The 26,610-nt window shown below is 33.9% G+C and overlaps 3 protein-coding genes across 3 annotated transcripts; 2 read left to right on the top strand and 1 right to left on the bottom strand.

Annotated features, from left to right (window-relative positions):
• The first annotated feature begins 12,933 nt into the window (after positions 1–12,933).
• LOC139861598 (protein phosphatase 2C 57-like) lies at positions 12,934–15,992 on the top strand. The gene is made up of 11 exons (XM_071850036.1): positions 12,934–13,379; positions 13,524–13,652; positions 13,802–13,910; positions 14,017–14,127; positions 14,610–14,689; positions 14,788–14,841; positions 15,090–15,206; positions 15,333–15,387; positions 15,479–15,511; positions 15,616–15,662; positions 15,773–15,992. The coding sequence occupies exons 1-11, from the start codon at positions 13,009–13,011 to the stop codon at positions 15,894–15,896; spliced, it is 1,230 nt and encodes a 409-aa protein (XP_071706137.1). The 5' UTR covers positions 12,934–13,008; the 3' UTR covers positions 15,897–15,992.
• A 465-nt stretch (positions 15,993–16,457) lies between these two features.
• On the bottom strand, positions 16,458–21,989 carry LOC139862555 (uncharacterized). The gene is made up of 8 exons (XM_071851170.1): positions 21,414–21,989; positions 20,968–21,105; positions 20,724–20,847; positions 19,172–19,617; positions 18,321–18,397; positions 17,921–18,056; positions 17,315–17,518; positions 16,458–17,123 (listed from the first exon to the last, which is right to left on the bottom strand). The coding sequence occupies exons 1-8, from the start codon at positions 21,912–21,914 to the stop codon at positions 17,052–17,054; spliced, it is 1,698 nt and encodes a 565-aa protein (XP_071707271.1). The 5' UTR covers positions 21,915–21,989; the 3' UTR covers positions 16,458–17,051.
• A 159-nt stretch (positions 21,990–22,148) lies between these two features.
• On the top strand, positions 22,149–23,803 carry LOC139864856 (uncharacterized). Its single transcript, XM_071853423.1, has 3 exons — positions 22,149–22,283; positions 23,061–23,220; positions 23,423–23,803. The coding sequence occupies exons 1-3, from the start codon at positions 22,202–22,204 to the stop codon at positions 23,664–23,666; spliced, it is 486 nt and encodes a 161-aa protein (XP_071709524.1). The 5' UTR covers positions 22,149–22,201; the 3' UTR covers positions 23,667–23,803.
• The last annotated feature ends 2,807 nt before the right edge of the window (positions 23,804–26,610 follow it).

Raw genomic sequence — 26,610 nt, 5'->3', positions numbered from 1 at the left:
TGGTCGGTATTTATAATACTTTTGACCCCATATAAGTAGTGCCTCCAAGTCTTTAATACAAAAACAACCGCGCCTAATTCCAAATCATGCGTCGTATAATTTTGTTCGTGAATCTTCAATTGTCTAGACGCATAAGCAATCACCTTCGTTCGTTGCATTAATACACAACCGAGACCTTGCTTTGATGCGTCACAATAAATCACAAAATCATCATTCCCTTCAGGCAATGACAATATAGGTGCCGTAGTTAGCTTTTTCTTCAATAACTGAAACGCTTTCTCTTGTTCATCATTCCATTCAAATTTCTTCCCTTTATGCGTTAATGCAGTCAAGGGTTTTGCTATTCTGGAAAAGTCTTGGATGAACCTTCTGTAGTAACCAGCTAGTCATAAAAACTGGCGTATGTGTTTCAGAGTTTTCGGGGTTTCCCACTTTTCAACAGTTTCTATCTTTGCCGGATCCACCTTAATACCTTCTTTGTTCACTATGTGACCGAGGAATTGAACTTCTTCCAACCAAAATGCACACTTTGAAAACTTAGCGTACAATTCTTCCTTCCTCAATACTTCTAACACCTTTCTCAAATGTTCACCGTGTTCTTGGTCATTCTTTGAGTAAATAAGTATGTCATCAATGAAAACAATAACAAACTTGTCAAGGTATGGTCCACACACTCGGTTCATAAGGTCCATGAACACATCTGGTGCATTAGTTAAACCAAACGGCATGACCATAAACTCGTAATGACCGTAACGTGTTCTGAAAGCAGTCTTTGGAATATCATCTTCTTTCACCCGCATTTGATGATACCCGGAACGTAAGTCAATCTTTGAATAAACAGACGAGCCTTGTAGTTGATCAAATAAGTCATCGATTCTCGGTAGTGGGTAGCGGTTCTTGATGGTAAGTTTGTTCAACTCTCGATAGTCGATACACAACCTGAATGTACCATCTTTCTTCTTGACAAACAAAACAGGAGCTTCCCACGGTGATGTGCTTGGTCGAATGAAACCACGCTCTAAAAGTTCTTGTAATTGGCTTTGCAGTTCTTTCATCTCACTGGGTGCGAGTCTGTAAGGAGCACGAGCTATTGGTGCAGCTCCTGGTACAAGATCTATTTAAAATTCAACGGATCGATGTGGGGGTAATCCCGGTAATTCTTTCTGAAATACATCAGGAAATTCTTTTGCAATGGGAACATAATTGATGCTCTTTTCTTCACTTTGTACTTTCTCGACGTGTGCTAGAACAGCATAGCAACCTTTTCTTATTAGTTTTTGTGCCTTCAAATTACTAATATGATGTAGCTTCGTGTTGCCCTTTTCTCCGTACACCATTAAGGGTTTTCCTTTTTCTCGTATAATGCGAATTGCATTTTTGTAACAAACGATCTCTGCTTTCACTTCTTTCAACAAGTCCATACCGATTATCACATCAAAACTCCCTAACTCTACTGGTATCAAATCAATCTTAAATGTTTCGCTAACCAGTTTAATTTCTCGATTCCGACATATATTATCTGCTGAAATTAATTTACCATTTGCTAATTCGAGTAAAAATTTACTATCCAAAGGCGTCAATGGACAACTTAATTTAGCACAAAAATCTCTACTCATATAGCTTCTATCCGCACCCGAATCAAATAAAACGTAAGCAGATTTATTGTCAATAAGAAACGTACCCGTAAAAAGCTCCGGGTCTTCCTGTGCCTCTGCCGCATTAATATTGAAAACTCTTCCGCGGCCTTGTCCATTCGTATTCTCCTGGTTCGGGAAATTTCTAATAATGTGGCCCGGTTTTCCACATTTATAACAAACTACATTGGCATAACTTGCTCCGACACTACTTGCTCCGCCATTACTCGTTCTGACACCATTTGTTCCTTTCGTTCTATTAACCCCTGGTCCGTAGACCTCACACTTCGTCGCGCTATGACCATTTATTTTACACTTGTTGCAAAATTTGGTGCAGAACCCCGAGTGATACTTTTCACACCTTTGGCATAGCTGCTTCTGATTGTTGTTGTTGTTGATGTTGTTATTGTTGTTGGGATGATTGTTGTAGTAGTTGTTGTTGTTGTTGTTGTTGTTGTTGTTGTTGGGCCGTTTGTTGTAGTTGCGATTGATGTTGCGATTGTTGGGATAATTGTTGCGATTATTGTTGTAATTGCTGTTGTTGTTGTATTGGTGATTCTTATCACCGTTTTCCTCTCACTTTCTTTTGACTTGCTTCACATTGGCCTCTTCAGCAGCCTGTTCTTTAATTCTTTCTTTAATCTGGTTCACTAGTTTGTGAGCCATTCTACATGCCTGTTGTATGGAGGCGGGCTCGTGTGAACTTATATCTTCTTGGATTCTTTCCGGTAATCCTTTCACAAACGCGTCGATCTTCTCTTCCTCATCTTCGAATGCTCCCGGACACAATAGGCACAATTCTGTGAATCGTCTTTCGTACGTGGTAATATCAAATCCTTGGGTTCGTAACCCTCTAAGTTCTGTCTTGAGCTTATTGACCTCGGTTCTGGGACGGTACTTCTCGTTCATCAAGTGCTTGAATGCTGACCACGGTAGTGCGTAAGCATCATCTTATCCCACTTGCTCTAGATAGGTATTCCACCATGTTAACGCAGAACCTGTGAAGGTATGCGTAGCGTACTTCACTTTGTCCTCTTCAGTACACTTACTTATGGCAAACACCGATTCGACCTTCTCGGTCTACCGTTTCAATCCGATCGGTCCTTCGGTTCCATCAAATTCCAAAGGTTTGCAGGCAGTGAATTCTTTGTAGGTGCATCCTACACGATTTCCTGTACTGCTAGATCCAAGGTTATTGTTGGTATGTAGCGCATCTTGTACTGCGGCTATGTTTGAAGCTAGAAAAGTACGGAATTCCTCTCCATTCATATTCACGGTGTGTCGAGTAGTCGGTGCCATATCCTTCAAAATAGTCAAATGGAACAAGTTAATCATATAGAATATTAAGAGTAGTTAATAGTATTTCGTAGCATAATATGAACTCATTTATAAAAGCTTTTTCTTCATATTAGCGTTTTATAAGTTTAAATTCGGGTAGTACCTACCCGTTAAGTTCATACTTAGTAGCTAATATACAATTCAACTACTACAATTCTATATAAAAAACTGATTATAATAATATTTCACGTTCAAACTTTTACACAATATTTTACAAACTTACAATACCGCTTATTTTACATATAGCATGAAATATAGCACACAAAAAATTTGATACAAGATGGTTGTGAAGATAATTCTAGCTAGTACACAAGTCGTTCAGCAAAGGCAATAAAGACACGTAATTCATACGTCCAGAAACAAGTCATGCATTCTGGTTTTACTAGGATTACTTCCCATCCTTGGTCTTGTGGAACATAACCGTTATGGCCGTTAATAAGACAGCGTGTTGTAACGTCGTCAAAGGGACGAGGGTTACGTAATGTCCAACAGTCCCGTAACAATCTAAAAACCCCATTTCTTACCCCAATTACCGACTCCGTCACTTGTGGGAACGTTTTGTTTAATAGTTGTAGCCCGTTGTTCTTGTTCTCACTTTGGTGAGAAGCGAACATTACTAATCCGTAAGCATAACATGCTTCTTTATGTTGCATGTTAGCCGCTTTTTCTAAATCACGAAGTCCAATATTCGGATATATTGAGTCAAAATAATTTCTTAACCCATTTCGTAAAATAGCATTTGGGTTCCCCGCAATATATGCGTCAAAGTAAACACATCGTAACTTATGGATTTCCCAATGTGATATCCCCCATCTTTCGAACGAAAGCCTTTTATAAACCAAGGCATTCTTGGAACGTTCTTCGAATGTCTTACAAACTGATCTCGCCTTAAATAGTTGTGCCGAAGAATTCTGACCGACTCTAGACAAGATTTCATCAATCATGTCTCCGGGTAGGTCTCTTAAAATATTAGGTTGTCTATCCATTTTGTGTTTTTATACTGTAAAATAGACAAGAGTTAGATTCATAAAAAAAATATTTATTAATACAAGCAATTTTTACATATATCATAAAGCATAAGCACACTATATTACATATATTACACCACATGAATACAACTATCTTATTCCGACTCGCTTGTTTCTTCTTCTTCGGTTTTGTTTCGTTTTGCCAAGTTTCTAGGGATATATGACGTTCCCCTAATACGAGCCGTCGTTTTCCACATTGGTTTTGAAAAACCTGGTGGTTTAGAGGTTCCCGGGTCATTGTTACAACTTAAGGACTTCGGGGGTTGACGATACATATAAAGTTCATCGGGGTTGGAATTAGATTTCTCTATTTTTATGCCCTTTCCCTTATTATTTTCTTTTGCCTTTTTAAATTCAGTTGGGGTAATTTCTATAACATCATCGGAATTCTCGTCGGAATCCGATTCATCGGAGAATTGGTAATCCTCCCAATATTTTGCTTCCTTGGCGGAAACACCATTGACCATAATTAACCTTGGTCGGTTGGTTGAGGATTTTCTTTTACTTAACCGTTTTATTATTTCCCCCACCGGTTCTATTTCTTCATCCGGTTCCGATTCTTCTTCCGGTTCCGATTCTTCTTCCGGTTCCGACTCTTCTTCCGGTTCCTCTTCGGGAACTTGTGAATCAGTCCACGAATTATTCCAATTTACATTTGACTCTTCATTATTATTAGGTGAGTCAATGGGACTTATTCTAGAGGTAGACATCTATCACATAATATCAAACGCGTTAAGAGATTAATATATCACATAATATTCACATGTTAAAAATATATAGTTTCCAACAAAATTTGTTAAGCAACCATTTTTCAAGTAAACACGGTCGAAGTCCAGACTCACTAACGCATCCTAACAAACTTGATAAGACACACTAATGCAAAATTCTGATTCTCTAAGACCAACGCTCGGATACCAACTGAAATGTCCCGTTCTTATTGATTAAAAACGTTCCATATTAATTGATTTCGTTGCGAGGTTTTGACCTCTATATGAGACGTTTTTCAAAGACTGCATTCATTTTAAAACAAACCATAACCTTTATTTCATCAATAAAGGTTTAAAAAGCTTTACGTAGATTATCAAATAATGATAATCTAAAATATCCTGTTTACACACGACCATTACATAATGGTTTACAATACAAATATGTTACAACAAAATAAGTTTCTTGAATGAAGTTTTTACACAATATCATACAAGCATGGACTCCAAATCTCGTCCTTATTTAAGTATGCGACAGCGAAAGCTCTTAATAATCACCTGAGAATAAACATGCTTAAAACGTCAACAAAAATGTTGGTGAGTTATAGGTTTATCCTATATATATCAAATCATAATAATAGACCACAAGATTTCATATTTCAATACACATCCCATACATAGAGATAAAAATCATTCATATGGTGAACACCTAGTAACCGACATTAACAAGATGCATATATAAGAATATCCCCATCATTCCGGGACACCCTTCGGATATGATATAAATTTCGAAGTACTAAAGCATCCGGTACTTTGGATGGGGTTTGTTAGGCCCAATAGATCTATCTTTAGGATTCGCGTCAATTAGGGTGTCTGTTCCCTAATTCTTAGATTACCAGACTTAATAAAAAGGGGCATATTTGATTTCGATAATTCAACCATAGAATGTAGTTTCACGTACTTGTGTCTATTTTGTAAATCATTTATAAAACCTGCATGTATTCTCATCCCAAAAATATTAGATTTTAAAAGTGGGACTATAACTCACTTTCACAGATTTTTACTTCGTCGGGAAGTAAGACTTGGCCACTGGTTGATTCACAAACCTATAACAATATATACATATATATCAAAGTATGTTCAAAATATATTTACAACACTTTTAATATATTTTGATGTTTTAAGTTTATTAAGTCAGCTGTCCTCGTTAGTAACCTACAACTAGTTGTCCACAGTTAGATGTACAGAAATAAATCGATAAATATTATCTTGAATCAATCCACGACCCAGTGTATACGTATCTCAGTATTGATCATAACTCAAACTATATATATTTTGGAATCAACCTCAACCCTGTATAGCTAACTCCAACATTCACATATAGAGTGTCTATGGTTGTTCCGAAATATATATAGATGTGTCGACATGATAGGTCGAAACATTGTATACGTGTCTATGGTATCTCAAGATTACATAATATACAATACAAGTTGATTAAGTTATGGTTGGAATAGATTTGTTACCAATTTTCACGTAGCTAAAATGAGAAAAATTATCCAATCTTGTTTGACCCATAACTTCTTCATTTTAAATCCGTTTTGAGTGAATCAAATTGCTATGGTTTCATATTGAACTCTATTTTATGAATCTAAACAGAAAAAGTATAGGTTTATAGTCGGAAAAATAAGTTACAAGTCGTTTTTGTAAAGGTAGTCATTTCAGTCGAAAGAACGACGTCTAGATGACCATTTTAGAAAACATACTTCCACTTTGATTTTAACCATAATTTTTGGATATAGTTTCATGTTTATAATAAAAATCATTTTCTCAGAATAACAACTTTTAAATCAAAGTTTATCATAGTTTTTAATTAACTAACTCAAAACAGCCCGCGGTGTTACTACGACGGCGTAAATCCGGTTTTACGGTGTTTTTCGTGTTTCCAGGTTTTAAATCATTAAGTTAGCATATCATATAGATATAGAACATGTGTTTAGTTGATTTTAAAAGTCAAGTTAGAAGGATTAACTTTTGTTTGCGAACAAGTTTAGAATTAACTAAACTATGTTCTAGTGATTACAAGTTTAAACCTTCGAATAAGATAGCTTTATATGTATGAATCGAATGATGTTATGAACATCATTACTACCTTAAGTTCCTTGGATAAACCTACTGGAAAAGAGAAAAAATGGATCTAGCTTCAACGGATCCTTGGATGGCTCGAAGTTCTTGAAGCAGAATCATGACACGAAAACAAGTTCAAGTAAGATCATCACTTGAAATAAGATTGTTATAGTTATAGAAATTGAACCAAAGTTTGAATATGATTATTACCTTGTATTAGAAAAAGATTTCTTGAGGTTGGATGATCACCTTACAAGATTGGAAGTGAGCTAGCAAACTTGAAAGTATTCTTGATTTTATGTAACTAGAACTTGTAGAATATATGAAGAACACTTAGAACTTGAAGATAGAACTTGAGAGGGATCAATTAGATGAAGAAAATTGAAGAATGAAAGTGTTTGTAGGTGTTTTTGGTCGTTGGTGTATGGATTAGATATAAAGGATATGTAATTTTGTTTTCATGTAAATAAGTCATGAATGATTACTCATATTTTTGTAATTTTATGAGATATTTCATGATAGTTGCCAAATAATGGTTCCCACATGTGTTAGGTGACTCACATGGACTGCTAAGAGCTGATCATTGGAGTGTATATACCAATAGTACATACATCTGAAAGCTGTGTATTGTACGAGTACGAATACGGGTGCATACGAGTAGAATTGTTGATGAAACTGAACGAGGATGTAATTGTAAGCATTTTTGTTAAGTAGAAGTATTTTGATAAGTGTATTGAAGTCTTTCAAAAGTGTATAAATACATATTAAAACACTACATGTATATACATTTTAACTGAGTCGTTAAGTCATCGTTAGTCGTTACATGTAAGTGTTGTTTTGAAACCTTTAGGTTAACGATCTTGTTAAATGTTGTTAACCCAATGTTTATAATATCAAATGAGATTTTAAATTATTTTATTATCATGATATTATCAGGTATGAATATCTCTTAATATGATATATATACATTAAATGTCTTTACAACGATAATCGTTACATATATGTCTCGTTTAAAAATTATTAAGTTAGTAGTCTTGTTTTTACATATGTAGTTCATTGTTAATATACTTAATGATATGTTTACTTATCATAGTATCATGTTAACTATATATATATCCATATATATGTCATCATATAGTTTTTACAAGTTTTAACGTTCGTGAATCACCGGTCAACTTGGGTAGTCAATTGTCTATATGAAACATATTTCAATTAATCAAGTCTTAACAAGTTTGATTGCTTAACATGTTAGAAACATTTAATCATGTAAATATCAATCTCAATTAATATATATAAACATGGAAAAGTTTGGGTCACTACAACCTGGGCTACTGGAAAGTTTATTTTCAGTTATTTCGGTCCGAGTAGATGATTTTCCGTTTAGGCCTCGTCTTAATCCGAGTTACGGTTTAGGATTTATGGCCTTCCGAAAGTCGTTACACCCTATTAACGTTGTGCTGAAATTTCTGACCTACTCTCACTTAAACCGTCACCACCGTCAAACGAAGACGAGTTAGGTTCTGAAAATTGGTCAGCGGTTAGGGGACTCATATACGGAGCCATAGCCACTGATTACGCGTCTTTTCGATTTACGTAGATGTCGTAACAGCTGACCGCAGTCAGCCTATTGTTTTGATCTCTATTCTTGTCAAACTTACTTAGCTTTTATGATGATGAACGATGATGATGATGACACTTAAACTTATTTTATGCACTAATAGAACTTATAAAGACAACCTACTGACCTAGTAACCTTTGATTTAGGTTGACGACCTTTCGGACTTAACGTTTAACTATTGGTTTTTGAACCGGTAGACGCGAATCTTGGATATGGATCCATAGGGTTTGACATCCCCACTCGGACTAGTCGCGCTAGCATTTAACGGGTGTTTAATACTTCGAGAACATACGCACTCGCCAGGTGTACTTTTAGGGGGTGATATTTATATTTACGTTAAGTCTAGTTACCATGTGCCCACGGTTATACATATACTTTTCATACTGTTTTGAAACATTGAAATCTCGTGGTCAATCTTATATTACTGTTACAATTTAGACTATAGCTCACCAACATTATTGTTGACGTTTTTAAGCATGTTTTCTCAGGTGCTTAGAGGTATCTTGCTTCCGCTGTTAGACTTGCTGTCATGCTGTTTAGATTTGCTGTTAAGGACCTGCTGTGTTAGATTTTCCGCTGCATTACTTAGAGATGTCTCAATCATGAAACTTTTATCTTGCATTCACAACTTATGTTATTTGAATAATGGCTTTGTAATGACCTCTGTGTCACGTTATCTTTTGTAAACGCTATCTTTTTATGAATGCAAAACTGGTTTTCAAATAGCATATAGTGTTTGACCGTGTAAAGATCCAGTTGTTGACGAATCGTACACGATGGTTTTGTACGGGGCGTCACAGTCTACCTTGTGCTGGTAGACTGAGCAGCAAACTAAACACTCGACACAGCAATATCTGCTGTCTATACATAAACAAACTTGTGCTGAATGCACATAACATTTTAGTGCAAATAAATTACAGTTTTGTCATAATTAAATCCTTAATTATTTTGGAGACTCAACACTAACCTTCTTCCTTCTTACTTGACTCACAATTCGGCTCTTTTTTCTTGAATTTGAATCATTTCCTCTTTATCACCATTTATTTGTTTCAGAACTGCACTTCCTTGTCTCCGATGGCTATTTGACTAAGGTTGAAAAAAGGTGCTTGCTTTATGAAGCTACAACTTTCTTTCTTTGATTCTTTGGTCGGAAACTAAAAGTTCAAGTTGAAATATAATTAGAATAGAAGGCATAGATTGATTTATCTAACTTATATGTTGATTAATAGTAATTCACATTGCTAAAATATTTTTGATGTCTATATATACTAATAGACAAAAACTGTATCACTATTCACCAATAGTAATCAGGAGTATTTAATCATTTCACTTTTTTCAACGATAAAATAAGAAACTTTTGTAAAAGAACCAACCCTTCAATGTTATCAAAAGATGTCGAAAAAAATTCTTTTTTACAAAAAAATCAACTAACTTTTTTTTTTCTCTCTTTTATTCCCCAACGATAAAAGAGGTAACTTTCATAAAATGAACAACCCTTCAATGCTAGCAAAAAATGTCAAAAAACATTCTTTTTTACAAAATAGATCAACTAACTTTAAAAAAAAAAAAACGCTAAAAGAAGTAATTTTCACAAAAGGAACAACTCTTCAATGTTAGATGTCGAAAAGAATTCTTTTTTACAAAATAGATCAAGACTTTTTTTTAACTCGCATTCAAAACAGAGGCCCCGGCGCGAAGCGAGGGCTCCACAACTAGTTAAAATTAAAAAACATAATTTATATTTATATATATACTAATAGACAAAACACTGTTTCACTATTCACCAATAGTAACCAGGGGTATTTCCGTCATTTCACCTTTTTTTTGGGTCCTCAACGATAAAATAAGCTACTTTCGTAAAAGAACAAACGCTTAAGTGTTACCAAAAGATGTCGAAAAAAAAAAATATTTTTTTACAAAAAAATTAACTAACTCTCTCTCTCTCTCTCTCTCTCTCTCTCATTTTTTCCTCAACTATAAAAGAGGCAACTTTCATAAAATGAACAACCCTTCAATGCTACCAATAGATGTCAAAAAACATTTTTTTTACAAAATAGATCAACTAACTTTTTTTTTTAAAAAACAACTTTCACAAAAGGAACAACCCTTCAATGTTAGATGTCCAAAAAAATTCTTTTTTACAAAATTGATCAAGACTTTTTTTTTAACTCGCATTCAAAACGGAGCCCCCGGCGCGAAGCGAGAGCTCCACAACTAGTATTAACTAATAGACAAAACACTGTTTCACTATTCACCAATAGTAACCAGGGGTATTTTTGTCATTTCACTTTTTGTCCCCAACGATAAAATAAGCAACTTTCGTAAAAGACCGAACCCTTCAATGTTAACAAAAGATGTTGGAAAAAATTCTTTTTTACAAAAATATCATCTAATTTTTTTCCCTCTTTTATTCCTAAACGATAAAAGAGACAACTTTCATAAAATGAACAACCCTTCAATGCTACCAAAAGATGTCGAAAAACATTCTTTTTTACAAAATACATCAACTAACTTAAAAAAAAAAAAAAAAAAAAAAAAAAAAAAAGCTAAAAGAAGCAACTTTCACAAAAGAAACAACCATTCAATGTTAGATGTCGAAAAAAAATTCTTTTTTACAAAATAGATCAAGACTTTTTTTTAACTCGAATTCAAAACGGAGCCCCCGACGCGAAACAAGGGCTCCACAACTAGTTATAACTATGGGATAAGTCCACATGGATTGTACCATAAGTAATTATAGGATTATTAACAAGTCAATCATATTTGGTTTAGACAATTATGATCATAGAAAACGTCCGAAAAACTTGCTACGAAACTAATGAGTAGGGATGAGAATATGATAAGTAGATACATAATTTCGTGTGATCATACAACAAAAATGGCACAATGACATAGTGACCTGTGATTCAGGATTGATCGACGCCCGGGAAACGCTCAACCGAATGAATGAGACAAGGTGTAAGCCCCAACGACAAATGAACCTTGGCGCGGAGCATTTTTGGGGGCTAACCTCCTTCCTTCTTACTTGACTCACAATTCGGCTCTTTTTTCTTGAATTTGAATCATTTCCTCTTTATCACCATTTCTTTGTTTCAGAACTGCACTTCCTTGTCTCCGATGGCTATTTGACTAAGGTTGAAAAGAGGTGCTTGCTTTATGAAGTTAAAATTTTCTTTCTTTGATTCTTTGGTCGGAAACTAAAAGGTCAAGTTGAAATATAATTAGAATAGAAGGCATAGATTGATTTATCTAACTTATATGTTGATTAATAGTAATTCACATTGCTAAAATATCTTTGATTAATAATTACATGATTTTATTGTACATATAGTAATGATATATGTTTATTATATTTTTTAGCAACTAAAAAGAGAATACCAAAAGTCATAGGTTGAAATGTAACTTAATATGTTTGTTGTAACAAATTTACAGTAAGTGTTTCAATAAAATAAATATGCATGATGAGTTATATATACAAATCGATATCTAATCAATCTACTTTGGTATTCACATTAATAAATTTCTAACTATAGAATTTATATCTTTACATGTTATGTTCAGTTACTTTCAATTCATGTTCCTATAATATCTATTACATTTTTTTCACCAAAATGTGCATTTATTCCCACTACCATATTTCATGATCAAGTGTTGTTCATCTAATTTATAACTTTTATGAAACAAACTTTTATATAATAATAAGTTTCGTCTAGTTAAAAGAGTTCAAAACGTTTAGACAGGGAAAAACTAGAAACTAAAAGCTCAACTAGTGTTTAAAAAAAATTCATAGTTTTTTTTATGTGTTTATTTGTTTATTTTTTTAACGGTTTCAACTATTTCACCAAACATGTAAATACATCTAAAATTATATAATCTAATAGTTATCAGCTAGTTTTATCAACGTACCCAAAATATGGGTTTACTAATTTTGGTAAAGTTGATAATCTTAGTTATTTACATGGAAGATCTAAGGGTGCGTTTGATAAATAAGAATGATTAAGCACTGAATAATTCATAATATATATGATTCAAAGGTTCTGAATGAATTTAGTTCTGAATGAGAATAATCTGTTTGATAATCATTTTAGATAAAGAGTATGAATGGATTAAATCAACTTATTATCATTTAACATTAACAAAAACTTCAATATACTTATCTAATAAGTGTTCTGGATACGATTTAAGAAGACTGTTATATAAAATTTAAGCTCGTTAAGAGAGTGTCATTCATATGTAAGAAATAAACACACCAAATATTGAATATCTCAATGATCCTTTTAAGAGGTAAATAAACGCACCTAATCTAATTCTAATGGCAGGTAATTACAGTTAGTAAGGTTTATTTTATTTAAGTTAATAGAAAAAGTGAATGGAGGTAAATCTAATCTGTTAAGGCAGTTAGAGGTCATGGTTGGCGCTCAGAATATGCATAATAATTATTATAAAATTGATAGAACATAAGATAATTAGAAATCTTATATCTTATCATTGAGATAATATCCTCCGGATCCTCCATTTCATTTCTTCTTTACTCTAGCTTGTTCCAACCTTTCGTTTATCAAATGGCTTTATGGAGTCCACGCCTCCAAAGATTTCTACTCAACAACAACAACAACAACTACTACAAATCTATTAAAATCGATTTGAAGAAGACTAGTTGTAGTAGTAGTAGTAATTTTATTATGAAAAAATGGAGCAGCAGCCGATGTTGCTCAGCCATCGCAATTGATGCCCCTTCTTCTCTTTCAGATGGTTATGCTTCTGGGATCAGATGGGGTTCTGCCAAATTACAGGGTGCCCGTGAAGAGATGGAAGACGATGCTGTTATTGTTAATTCATCATCTTCTTCTAATAACGATGACGACCTTGACGGTTTCTTTTTTGCAGCTGTTTTCGATGGCCATGCTGGTTTTTCGTCTGTTCACTTTCTCAGGTTTGTTTACTTTAGCACCTCATATATATACTACTGAGTACTGACTGTATATATATATATATATATATATATATATATAATAAATCAAATGTTGACTGTATATATTCCAATTTTAATTCCGATTTCAATTCAAAACAAACACAGGGAAGAACTGTACAAGGAGTGTGTAAAGGCTCTAAAAGGTGGGCAATTGTTGAATACAAGAGACTATATTGGAATTGAAAAGGCTCTGAAAGAGGCTTTTGAGAATGCTGATGCCAAACTTCTAAATTGGTTGGTAAACCTAACTAACATACACTACTCCACATACAAAATTAATTAATTTTGTTTTGTAGCATCTAAAACAATAATTGTCAAATTGGATTTCAATTTAGATCTGTATTACTGCGTTGAAGGTTTAGACGCTGTTTCATTTTGTAAAGGCTTGAGATGAGCGAGGAGGAGGAGGATGACGAATCTGGTGCTACAGCTACAACCATCTTCTTAGGGAATGATACGCTATTAATCTCCCATGTCGGTGACTCATGTGCGGTACGTTTTCACAAAGACGTCAAATTAACTTAGCATTCATAATTCATAATAATCATAATCATAATGAGTATAATAAACAAATATGACAAACTTGATGGGGGAGCAGGTTCTTTCAAAGTCTGGAAAAGCAGAAGAATTGACCAATTCTCATAGACCTTATGGAAGAAATAAGGTTTCTCTTCAAGAAATCAAGCGAATCAGAGAAGCAGGTGGTTGGGTATGTTTGTTATCCTCTTCTTATATTATTAATGCATGTACTACTACTACTACTACTACTACTACTACTACTACTACTACTACTATTAGTAGTAGTAGTATTATTTCTAGCTTCTTCACTTGTCTCCTTATTGTGATGGGTTGGCTAGAATTGTGATTTAGACATCAACTAGCCAAGTTTCGGGTGAAAGGGTTTTAATCCCATGTGTTGTGGGATGGTCTTGTTTAACTAATGAGTGGTAGAGAGTAGAGACTAATATGTGATATATGTATATTATATGTTACTATATGATGAATATAGAAGAAGAAGAAAAAAAAGTCAACAGCTGTTTTGTGTCATGAAAATGTATTTTCATTTGCCATCTGTGCCATTGTGTGTAATTAAGACCAGTATAGAGTTAGAGTGAACTTCCATGGTCCATTTTGGTAGACGGACGCCTGATCTGCACACAGCTAATCACTTTGTGTATATGATGATCATAGATTTCGGATGGAAGAATTTGTGGAGATATTTCTGTATCTCGTGCCTTTGGTGACATGCGGTTCAAGACAAAGAAGAATCAGTAAATTCTCTTACTTCTTCTTTATCTAGTTACTTAATACTACTATATTTGTATTATACTTGCTACTGTATATTAATATGCCGTTTAACTGTTGTAAGGATGCTAGAAAAGGGTGTTGCAGAAGGAAGATGGAGTGCAAAATTTGTATCACGGTAGGCTTTTCATACAACATCTTTCTAGTTTTGGTTAGATAGGTCATGTCACACTACAATGTTCTAGTACCACTAATTCCGACACTTGGAGTTAGGATACAAGTTCTAGCCTTAAAAATAGGGAGTACTACTTTTAATTTATCTGAAAGAAATATTTTATATCATGTATGATTTCCATGTATAACTTGTGACTTTATTATCTGACTTGTAAATAATATATAAATTGGGGTTGTTGTTATCGGATACAGCATACGGTTTGTTGGAGACTTGGTGATTCCCACTCCTGATATTTATCAAGTTACTCTCGGGTCTGATGCAGAGTTTGTATTGTTAGCAACTGATGGCTTATGGGATTACATTAACAGGTCCTCACTAACTAATCTTACTATTCTTCTTCTTCTTCTTCGTTTTTTTTTTTTCTTCTTTCTTTTGTTACCTGTACCCGGTCTAAGTCGGGGATAAACATACTCAATAAACCTAACCACTTTCAGCTCGGAAGCAGTCAACTTTGTCAGAAACCAACTCAGGGAACATGGAGATGTTCAGGTACCCATTCATTCATTCATTGATTTTTAATGGAAACGTTTATAACTCACTCATGCCTTATGGGATTATCATTATTATTTTCTTGGTACAGGTTGCATCTGAGGCTCTAGCTCAAAAGGCATTGGTAATTAATGACTTGAGTAGTCAAAAAGCTAAAATTGCTCCATTTGTCTGCATATATTACATGGTTACATTTCCAAGTTTCCTTATCTGTTGCTGTTATTGCAGGACCAATATTCTCAAGATAATGTAACCATTGTCATCGCTGATTTGGGGTATGCAACTTTTTTTTTCCTTCATGCAAGTCTGTGATCTTCTCAATGGTATGAAATATTTAAAAGGTGAGTTTTATCTAAATTAACTACTATATATGTGTTTTTGATAGACGGACAGATTGGCAAAATCTACCTATACAGCAACAAAACGTTGTGTATGAAGTGATACAAGCTTTTGCAACCATTGGTATTGTGTCATTTGGGATATGGATGTCATCTACAGCTTCATTTTAGAACCAAACTTTGGAATTATCTTTCGAATCATCCTTGTATGTAAATCTATTTTAATTACTTACAGCAAGTGTACGTATAACATCAGCTACTTGTTTGTGTGGTTGCGTTAGCAGTAATATATACTATCCTGTTTCAAAAGTATTACATTTAGACTAATAATTTGATAATTTAGCCCACTACTTGTTATAAGAACGATATAAAATTGTAACAAATTTTTTGTTTGATTTTAATAGTATATATTAAAATTTTATCTGTAAAATTGGGTATTGTCGTTGTATAAATTTTTTAATTATTAGATAAATGTAATACTACTAATATTTTTGTTGTCAATTTGAGGGGAGTTAAGGAAGTTTATCTTCAATAAAAAATCCATTATTTAAATTCTCATACAGGCAAATTGTAGTTAAAAATTGTTTGTCAATACACGGAAAAAATAATACCATCAATCTTTTATATTTAAATGGTAATGCTAATAACTGGTAATGTGCAATATATGCCAACGCTAGAAGGGTGTCTACATTATCACAGGTCTTTACAATTTTCTACGCGTTCCATCTTCTTTTGTTTTTGCCAAATATAACGATAACTCGTATGGAAACAAAAACATTTTCAATAAGAAAACGTCTTCAACCCAAGGAGGCAAGGATACAAACAACAAAACCGAATAGTCTAGGACTGATGCGAGTATTAAAATTGAATGTTTCAAATTTATTATTCTATAATAAGGATTAAGAAACTAAAACTCGTGGTCCGAAATCTATGGGGCACTTTCGGAGGACTTTATGGAAAAAGATTACTTATCATGCCAAGCCAAAACCGATGGGAGTAGTAAACAGAAGATTGGGAAATCTGTTGAGATGTTTGGTTGGAGATACAAGTCCAAAGAATCATACAATTCAACAAAGTTTCTTTGAAGCTGTTAACGGGTTGCATCCCCAACGCCGTATCTGACTTGACCCCTACTCCTACTCTAAATTAGCTTACGTTACAGCATCATGAAATGGGAAGATTAACATTCGGTTGCCATACTCTAAATTACGAGTACTATTTTTCTTCTTTGGGGATGATTGCATTGTTATATTTTAAAATTTTGTGTACCAAAAAGAGTAACACAACAGCACAGGAATTATTACGCTTGAAAATCCCTATGGGGCTTCATGCAGCAGTGGAGCTGCTAAGATTACAGACATCAATGAATTTTTGTACTGCATTGTGATATTGCGTGCCCTGCAATCCAAACAAAGATATTAGTCAAGCGTAACACAGCTGCTGTGCTGACACAAGACAAATCGGCAACATGTATGGTTTATCAACTCCCAAGGTCGGCTGGTTTTGCCCCCTTGAACTGGTTTTGAATGTCGAGACAAGTATTGATCAAAGAATATATTGTCAGATGGTATAGTTAGAAAAAGTAGTACCTCCCAGTAAAGTTGATTGCAGTCAGTACACTGCCAGAATTCTATGTTCCTGTCAAACAAACAGTTGGGTATCACTTGAAATCCTTTTGCAGCTTCAATCGCCTCTTCCATTGACAGAGGCTTCTGGATGAATCTGCCATTGCATTTAGTGCACCTTGACATCAGCTGACCCTCACAAATTTTCAACTTAAAAGTTTTAATCACCTGCCACCCAACATAAACGTAATTAAGTTAGTTACCATCCCATATATAATTTTTAGAATCTCAAAGGACCAACACTTTTGAATCTAACCATGAAGTTTAGACAACTGGACCCCGTCAGATTAAAAAAAAACAAAAAACAAAATAGGGATACTGCATGGTTTTAGCCAAACAAGATGTCTATACTTGGGAGGTTCATAAGCATGCTCTTTTAACTTACTCGACAAATTATCTTGCAACCAACTAAAATATATAAAAATAACTTTGAACATGGTAGTATCCACAAGGGACCAGCTAATCACTTCAATAACTAAATCAACTATCTTGCATTCTTTAGCCTTTAAAAAAAAAAAAAAAAACTACTCCCTATCTTGCATTTTCGTTTCTAAATAAAATTAATAATACCTCAATTAGCTGGTCATTTTTTAATAGACTCTTCACTCTATATATCTGATTTTTTAGCAGATATTCATGTCTCAACAGCTTGGCATCTCTTGTCAGCAGAACTCTCTTCTCTTTAATAGCTTGATCTATCAACTCCCTGCACATGATAAAAACACCAGAAACAAAATCTTTAAGTTACTTTACACTTTTATCAGATTGGAAAGTCTGAAGAAAGTTTTTAAACAAAACTGAGATGATGCTAGCAGTCCAGTCAGTGACGGTGGTAGGTTGTGTAGACTAAGAATGACAGTCAAGAAATTTATAGCCCACCACTCAAAACAATAACCAAAACTGATTTTTTGAAGAATGTTACAGTTATTTTTTTTTTTAACAATGATTGTGTGAGTTGTAAAAGCAATACCTGCTTTCTGGCTTTCTAGAATAGGGAATAGCTGCATCAATTCCAACACATCTTAAATGTTTCGCCAAGCCCTCCACCTATAAGCCAAAAAATCATAATGATACTAGTAGGGTACTAATGTTTCTGAATCCTACTACAGCGATGCTAATAGATTACAGAATTATAGCAACAGATTAGAAGAACAAATAGCAGAAGCAACATATTATTGTAAGTAATAGTGACAAAAATCAATTCATTCAATGAACTATAATCAGATGATTTGTTTATATGATGTAAACGGATGGATTACAAAATCAGAGAAGAACGCCAAGGTATATTCCTACCTAATATTCAGTGAAGAAGCACAAGTAACTTCCTGCCCAAGCTCAATAGCCGACTAACAAACTTAACAAAATAATGTCTGCCTTGCGTATACACCCTATCATTCTATTTATTCTAAAAAAATCACATGGGCCAGGGTTGAGTGATGTTGGGCTGAAATCCCATAAATTGTTCTCTATCAGATAACATGTATAAGAAATAAATAGGATTGAACACCTATATCCAATCATCATAGCAGAGTAATCACCCATCAAAACAAAGGGCGGTAACAGGAACATATGCTCCAACCCATTGATACTAAATGCTGATTTATATCATTATAAATATGTCCTTATAACATTGCTCTTGTTTTTCCTATCGGTAAAGGGTACTTAATTGAACATTTAACAATAGTGAAAAAAAAAAAATTCTCTTTAAACTATGTCCAAAACTAAAACTTGAAATTAGTATGGTATAAAGGGACTGACAAATAACAGGGAACACTCGAGATAAAGTACCAAAAGAAAAAATATAGCATATGTAATGCTTACCATTACGTCACACAGAAACTTTGGGCATCCATCACCACCCAACAAATCATCCCAAGGTGGTGGGCCTTGCCATTCATCGTTTTCATCTACTCGGTTTTCTTTGCTCGTAAACCCATATGAGGAGGACTTCCTCTTCCCTTTCTTTTTTGATGTTCTTGGCTTTGTATCTGATTCGGTCAATTCTAGTTTATCACCATATTTTCTTACAATCTGCAAAAGAGTGTAATCCATAGGTATGGTATCCCTAATACTCAGACTGGCCCCCATTGTAGTGTGCAGCAGCCTTTGAGGGTATTCAATTATAGTAGTAGCTCTGACCATCTCTACAGCTTCACAAAAACTACTTCTCAATATTCTTGTAGAATTATTATTAGGTTCCCTGAGAATCAGCTTCAGCCCAAGATTTAAATTTGAACTACCAACTTCAGTAAGTTTTCTAAAGTCTCCTGCAGTGAGAACATAACCTACCATCTTTCAGTACAAACAGCTTCCGGTAGACCAAAAAATTCATGCATATATAATGCAAAATATGCAAATTTTCACAAATATCCCTAGTAGCCTTTGTGTCCCGTTAACCAGAATTTATCATCTACACTTAAGAATGAATCTACAAGTTAAAGTTTTAGTGATTTATTGTGTTTCATCTTGTGCTAATAGTTTTAACTGACTTAGACAACAAAGCTCAACTATAAACTATACTCCGCTGTAGCCACTTCTCATTTTACATGAGAAACTCAAAGATCGTTAAGAAAAGGTAATACTAACATGCTGACATTGAGAACTTTTTGCTGTGTGCTTATCAAAATGAAGACAACTGAAAACAGAGAAAAACTGCTGAGCAGAAGAGAGGAGGAAAACAGTATGCAGCCATATACTTTCAGATATAGAGAAAAAAACACCATCACGGTGGATAAAATCGTTTGTATCCAATGTCGATAGTGAACTTTAATGTACAAGGATTACATTTCCACGATGCCTGAGTTGCAATGCAACAGAATAAACAGTTTATAAATAAAATCACAAAACAACTTCAAGTGTCTAAAAATCATACACAATTACTGACTCTTGTGGCCTTGGATAATTTTATAATGTAGAAAAAGAAATCACACAGTCGTCTCATAAATTATTATTATACGTTGTATAGTCTATGGATTCCACTGGCGCCAAAAATCGGGGAGTACTTGGTCGGAACATTTTAGGAAGTAACTGGTAACTCGGGATGTACTCGAGCAGTAATCATATGTTGACCAAGTTTGACTTAGACCGATTATGACTGAGTTTTGACCTATTTTTCACGATTTTACGAGTAATCCCGAGTTTTGGCCCATTAACCGAGGGTTGACCAAGTACATGGTCCGAAGTTTGAACCGAGTAGTCGGAGAGTTTTTCTAGTTCTGCAACCCGGTTGACACTTGACAGACACATTATGTAGACGCAGATCTTAATCTTCTTGCGTGGGTATGACATTATCTACTCAAGTTCATATTACAAGACACATCAAAAGTATATGAGCAGGTGGCAGGAATGAGAATTATGGAAGTGAATGAGAAACCTTGTTTGAGAAGTATGTGCTGAAAGACGTTGAAAATCTGAATCAAACAAAGAGCGTCTAAAGCAGCGTACTTCTTTTGAGCTTGTGTAAGAGGACGTTGTGACCAATCACTGCATTGTAGTTCCTGCAGAGAGAGTAGATGAAGAAGAAAACAACACAATGACTCTTTGACATTACATTTTCAGAGAATTAGAATAAAGAATAAGAAAGAAATGATTGGGAATATGAAAGAAGAGGAGGAGACCTTTGAAAGGGATATGCCAAGAAGTTCCTGACATATGGATGACAGGCTCTTAGTAGCTTTCGCCTTTCTTCTGGTTTGTGTATCATTTACTACTAAATGACTAGTATATATGCTTGCAATATCCATAAATGGTTCCACCTGTATTCAGCAATCATCATTTATCAAAATTATAATAACTCGACATTAGTAGTGTATCATCAAATCAAATAGTAGCAGTAACTAGAAATACTATGAATATGTCATCCTACAGCTTTCATTATGTTAAATTCAACATATATTATATTTGTGACGGTTATAAAATTCAGAGTGATGGCATATGTATGAATATGAAGAAAGTAGAAAAAAGGGGCAGATAAGATGAAGCATATGGTCCATTGCATAATAATAATAATAATAATAATAATATATAATGTGTGTTAAGGTAGGAATAGGAAATAGAAATAGACCTTAAGAAAGCCAGGATTGCATCCGTGAGAACGAAAAGTAGTAGATAAGTAAAGGAGGTCCTGTTTAAAACGAAACCCTAGCTTTAGAATATGAGGTGATATGAATAGGTGTTGTAAGAGGTCGTATATGGAAGGCAAAAGGATGTGTGATGATGATGATAGGTCTAGCAGAAATACGACGACGTTAAGCTTATTGTCAGTTGTTGTTGTTGTTGAGTTGTTGTTGTTGTTGTTGTTGTTGTTGTTGTTGTTATTGAGTTGACACGCGATTTGAAGAAGCAAAACTGGGGGAGGTTGTTGTTGCGGTGGTTGTTGACTATTCGTCGGCTTCCATTCGGCGTCTAGTCCGACGACGGAGGACCGAGTGAGTGCCCATTTCAACAGATCAAACTCGGTTGACTCGGTTGACGATACCAAATGGATCTCGTAATCACCATCACCAACACTCATATGTAATGAACTAGACTCACACCCTACTGCTGCTGTTGCTGCTTCTTCCATCGTTTGTTCCTTCCATTTTGGTTCACTATCATCATTCTTATGTATGTAATGGGCCTTCTACATCAAGCCCAAACTCAAAGTCACAGGTGGACCACACGTGTTTAATTGTTAGTTACTTCAACTGACGGTCAGGATCGGATATACACCGTAGGTGATTTACACGCGACAACTACATTTTTTATTTTCTGTTAATTAACTTTAAAATTAATTGTTAAATAATAAATACAGTAATAAATAAAAACATCTGGTGCATCTTGTAAAATACTACAGTACTATAATTTTGTGGTATGGAGAAGGTACCGGATGATGTGTTTATGAAAATATTTTCATTATTGGATCATCATCACCACCTTGCCACTGCCCAACAAGGTTAGGTTCTCAATTACTCTAGTATATCTCTGTTTCTGCTTTATGTGTCAATTGTGATTTGTGATTCCTATCATATGTTGCCTTTTCATTACCTCTCTCATTTCAGATTTCAGATTTCTGATTGATCTGAATTCAATTGAATCTAAAACTCAAAGTCAACAACAACTGATAACATCTGTTACTTTTTTTTTACTTATTTTTTTATGTATACCTAAACCACCACTTTTACTTCTTTTTTCATAAACCCAAATCTTTTACTTTGGTTCTATATGTTTCATGAGTTGGCAAATTACTCATAATTTTGCAAATTACTCATAATTGTTTTTGGTTGTTTTAATCAAAAGGTGAGAAATTTAAATAAACTTTATATTAACAAAGTTGAAAATAATACAAACTATTTATTTAGAAATTAGGACCTATATAAGATCTATATAAGATGGGGATGATTCTCACACACACTTTTTTGATCCTCACACACTAATTTAAAAAAATAAAGTATTATTAAAAGAGTAAAAGCTTAAAATATGTGAGTGAGGATAAAAAAGTGGCCCATATAAGATAAGCAACTATAATAGTAAAATCATGTTAAGTAGCTAATCAAATCAATTAAAATCATACATCCAGTTCCAGTCTGTACTAACCCACCTACTTACTCATTTGAAATACGTGTGACAAGATAATTGTGAATCTACAATCTAATAATATCCTTGATGCATCTTAACATGGCTTGACATTTTGTACTTTAAAAAGTTACCAAACGGAGGGTTGTTTCTCAAGTGTGCAGGAAGTGGAAACTCATTGCTTCAGAAAATGAACTTTGGTCTAACCTATTTAAACAACGATGGGGAATAGATCGAGCCATATTTTATGCACCTATTGATTCAAAATCATGGAAAGATGTATATGCAGTTCAAGATCGGTGTGATCGCGTTGGATTGTAAGTATAGCAACATGTAATTTTTATGATGTACTCCTCTGATTTATTTATGCTCTAGTAGTGATTATTATATAGTAATACTCAAACAGTAGATTTATTTTGAACAAAGTAATGAATGAATGAATGAATGAATGAATGAAATAATGAATGAGATGATGATTGGTAAAGGCAATTAAAAGGTCTTGTTTGTTGTCTCTACTAGGGGTCTGAAGATTATAAGGGAAGGTGATGACTACTTCCTCATCCACCAGGGAGAGATTCAAAGACATCTGGGTTCAAGAACTCTACAACTCGGATCAGATAATAATGTTTCAGATCCAAGATATTCAGGAGATGAGATTACGGGTAGAAACGATCGCCAGATGGGCATTCTTGACAGAATCTTGTTCTTCATTGGGGACTTGGAAACTGCTTCAGCGCCTGCAAAGCGAGGTCGTCTACTGTAGATAGATATAATATATTTTTTATGTTTATTGTATGATTGTTGTCATGTCATGGTTGTTCATATATCATGTAAAAATAACATTTTAAGATCCTTGTTAGATCTGTAATGCACTATAATAAACAACATATGTTATAATTATACGATGATTGGCGTTTTCTGTTTAATACTTGTTTTGTGTATTGGTCATTCTTCAGTACAAGCTCAAGTGTTAAAGTTTGAATTGTAAGTTTTGGTTGCAATCTCACTACGCATCCTTAATATGCTCAAAATTTGCAGTGCCCGTAATTCAAGTTTCTGTATTGAAATTTTATCAGCAATATGTACCACTTACAGTAACATACAACATCATCATCTATGAATAACTGTGATATGCAAGTGTATAAATGGCATCACTTATCAAATGGCGTTGTTTAGTTAAAGGCTTGAAGCTAGTGAATATATCATTATTGTAACTGGATCCAAGTGGGTGAATGATTGGAACTAACCATGTCCCTACAAGTAAAGATTTAATCAAGACAAAATTGCTAAAATCGTCCCTGTGGTTTGTATCAAAACGCTGGTTTAGTCCCTGTGCTTTTTTGGATGGGTTTAATCCCCATGGTTTGCATATCGTGCTGATTTAGTCCCTATCACAGACGGACGTCTATTTCAAACGTTAATGAAGGTATTTCATATGCCCGAGAGACATATTAAATTAATGTGGCTAATGTGTTATGATCCAAGTCGGGTCATACCCAATAACAAGCTTACCAACACTTTATATGTATTTAATCTTAACGACTGGATCGTTAAATAAATACGCGACACTTGAACTTTAGAAAATCGGTTTTCTGAAATGTTATTACTTGAAATAAATTATTTGGATAATTTGTATTTAATTATTTATAAGTTTAAATAATTATGTTGTGTTAAATTTTATAAAATTGATTTATAAAATAAGTGACTTAACAAATGCATACTTTATATCATAAGTTTTATAAAAATTACAAAGTATTATATAACAAGTTTTATATATATAAACCTTGTTATATAATTAATTGTATGCAGAATTTTGGAGTCTCCAAGGAGACACCCATGCTTGGTTTTGTCACTTTTAAGATAGCACAACTCTTAAGGTACATGCTTAAGTAGTGTACCTAGGTCTTGACTTAAGTAACACATGCAATATACTCTAAAACAAGTAAGAAAAAACTAGATATTCCCTCCCATAGCTGCTGTTTCTGCTGTGGGGTTTCAAGGGACAAAAGGAGTTCATTTTTCTTTTAGCAAGCTTGTTTTCAAGTGTTGATTAAATCCTAACCAAAGTACAAGGTGTTGGTCACAAGTTTGGGGTATAATCACTTGAGGTTTCATTGTTTTGAAGCTCCATTCATCATCAACTCTTGGAGATAGCTGCTGTCCAAATCAGTGAGCTCAAAAGGAAGAGGTTCTTGCTTGGTTGTTTAGCTCATTAAGTGTCTAAATCCTAACTTAAATCAAGGGTGGTTTTGGTGTATCACAGGCTTAGGATTTTACACACTTGTTCATCATCTTCATCATCATTTTAACCTCCTAACTTGGAGAAGGTATAACATCTAAACTCTCTTGTAGTTTGTAAGTATATTAAACAACTTGATCCTTGTGGGATTTAACTTTAGATTGGTTATTGTTTAACAAGCTTCAAAAGGTAATTATATGCTTCCGCTTCATTTTGATTCTTAAAAAGTTTTAAATATTATGAAACTTGTTAAATCCCAACAATGGTATCTAGAGCCGAGGTTGTTAAAATATACTTCGAGATAGTTATTAAACTCACCATATACTTTGCATTTTATGTACATGCATGATAGTAAAATACAAAAATTATATGTTTGGGTGGGTTTCCTTTTTTGGCCGAATTTTGGAAGTTCTAAATTGGTTTGGAACTTGAAATTTGGTCATATTTTGTTGTATGTTGTTGTTCACAATCATAGCCATGACCTTGTGTATGAATGGATGTTTGTTTGGTTTATTTATTATTCATTCAATTTGGTTTGTAATAATATTCATTCAATTGGTTTGTAATATTATTTTGGTTATGTAATTTATTTTATATTTGGTATGTAAAATAGATTAGGTTGTAATTTCATTATTTAGACAAAATGTATTAGGATATATTTTGTAAAATGATGAAGATGATGAAGACTTGAAGAACACAAGAAGATTGTATTTGGATGCAAGATTTAGTGGGAGATGTAAAATCTCCTACTTTGTGATTTGACCCATTAACCGGTGGCATTTTGTTTTCGGCTAAAATAAATGCCTACCAAAAGGCTTGATTGTGAACATATTATTTTGAATGCGTGGTTGTTTTGTATGATTATGAATTGTATGTTTGTATGCTACAAATTAATCACACAAGTTAACTACAAACAAAATGGCAATTTAATTGGTTAAATTAGACATTATTAACTACATGCAAAACGACGATTTAAATGGTTAAATTGAAATGGCAAAAGGACATTAATAATTGGTTATTAAGAACACTAAAAGGATCACACATATAAAATGGTTTATATCAAGTAATTGGCTTAATTACAAGACTTGAAAATGGATTTCAAATGAACCATACACTAAATGCATGTTGGTGTATGGCATAAATGTTTTCTCAAACTAGAATTAATGAAAACTTAAAATCCATTTATCGACAAGGCAAACAAGTTAAACGCCATCCTTTTGTGTGACACTTAAAAATATTAGGGAACTCATAATGGAATAAAGGTCACCTAACCGTTATGAGCAATCTAATATGATTAAGGTGAATTTCGCATGCTTGTGGGATAAAGGTCACCTAACCACTTGTATGTTAAATTTACATGTTTACACAAGTAGGACGACTTGATTTGGGAATCATGAACTTAGGGTCACCGAAGCATGAGGAACAAATAGGCGTTGATGGAATAAATATGACATGCAAAAGGATTGCA

This window comes from Rutidosis leptorrhynchoides, chromosome 8, assembly GCF_046630445.1.
Source record: "Rutidosis leptorrhynchoides isolate AG116_Rl617_1_P2 chromosome 8, CSIRO_AGI_Rlap_v1, whole genome shotgun sequence".
NCBI classification, from domain to species: domain Eukaryota; kingdom Viridiplantae; phylum Streptophyta; class Magnoliopsida; order Asterales; family Asteraceae; genus Rutidosis; species Rutidosis leptorrhynchoides.
The sequence above is the reverse complement of the archived record's forward strand: the minus strand, read 5'-3'. Positions and strand labels throughout refer to the sequence as shown.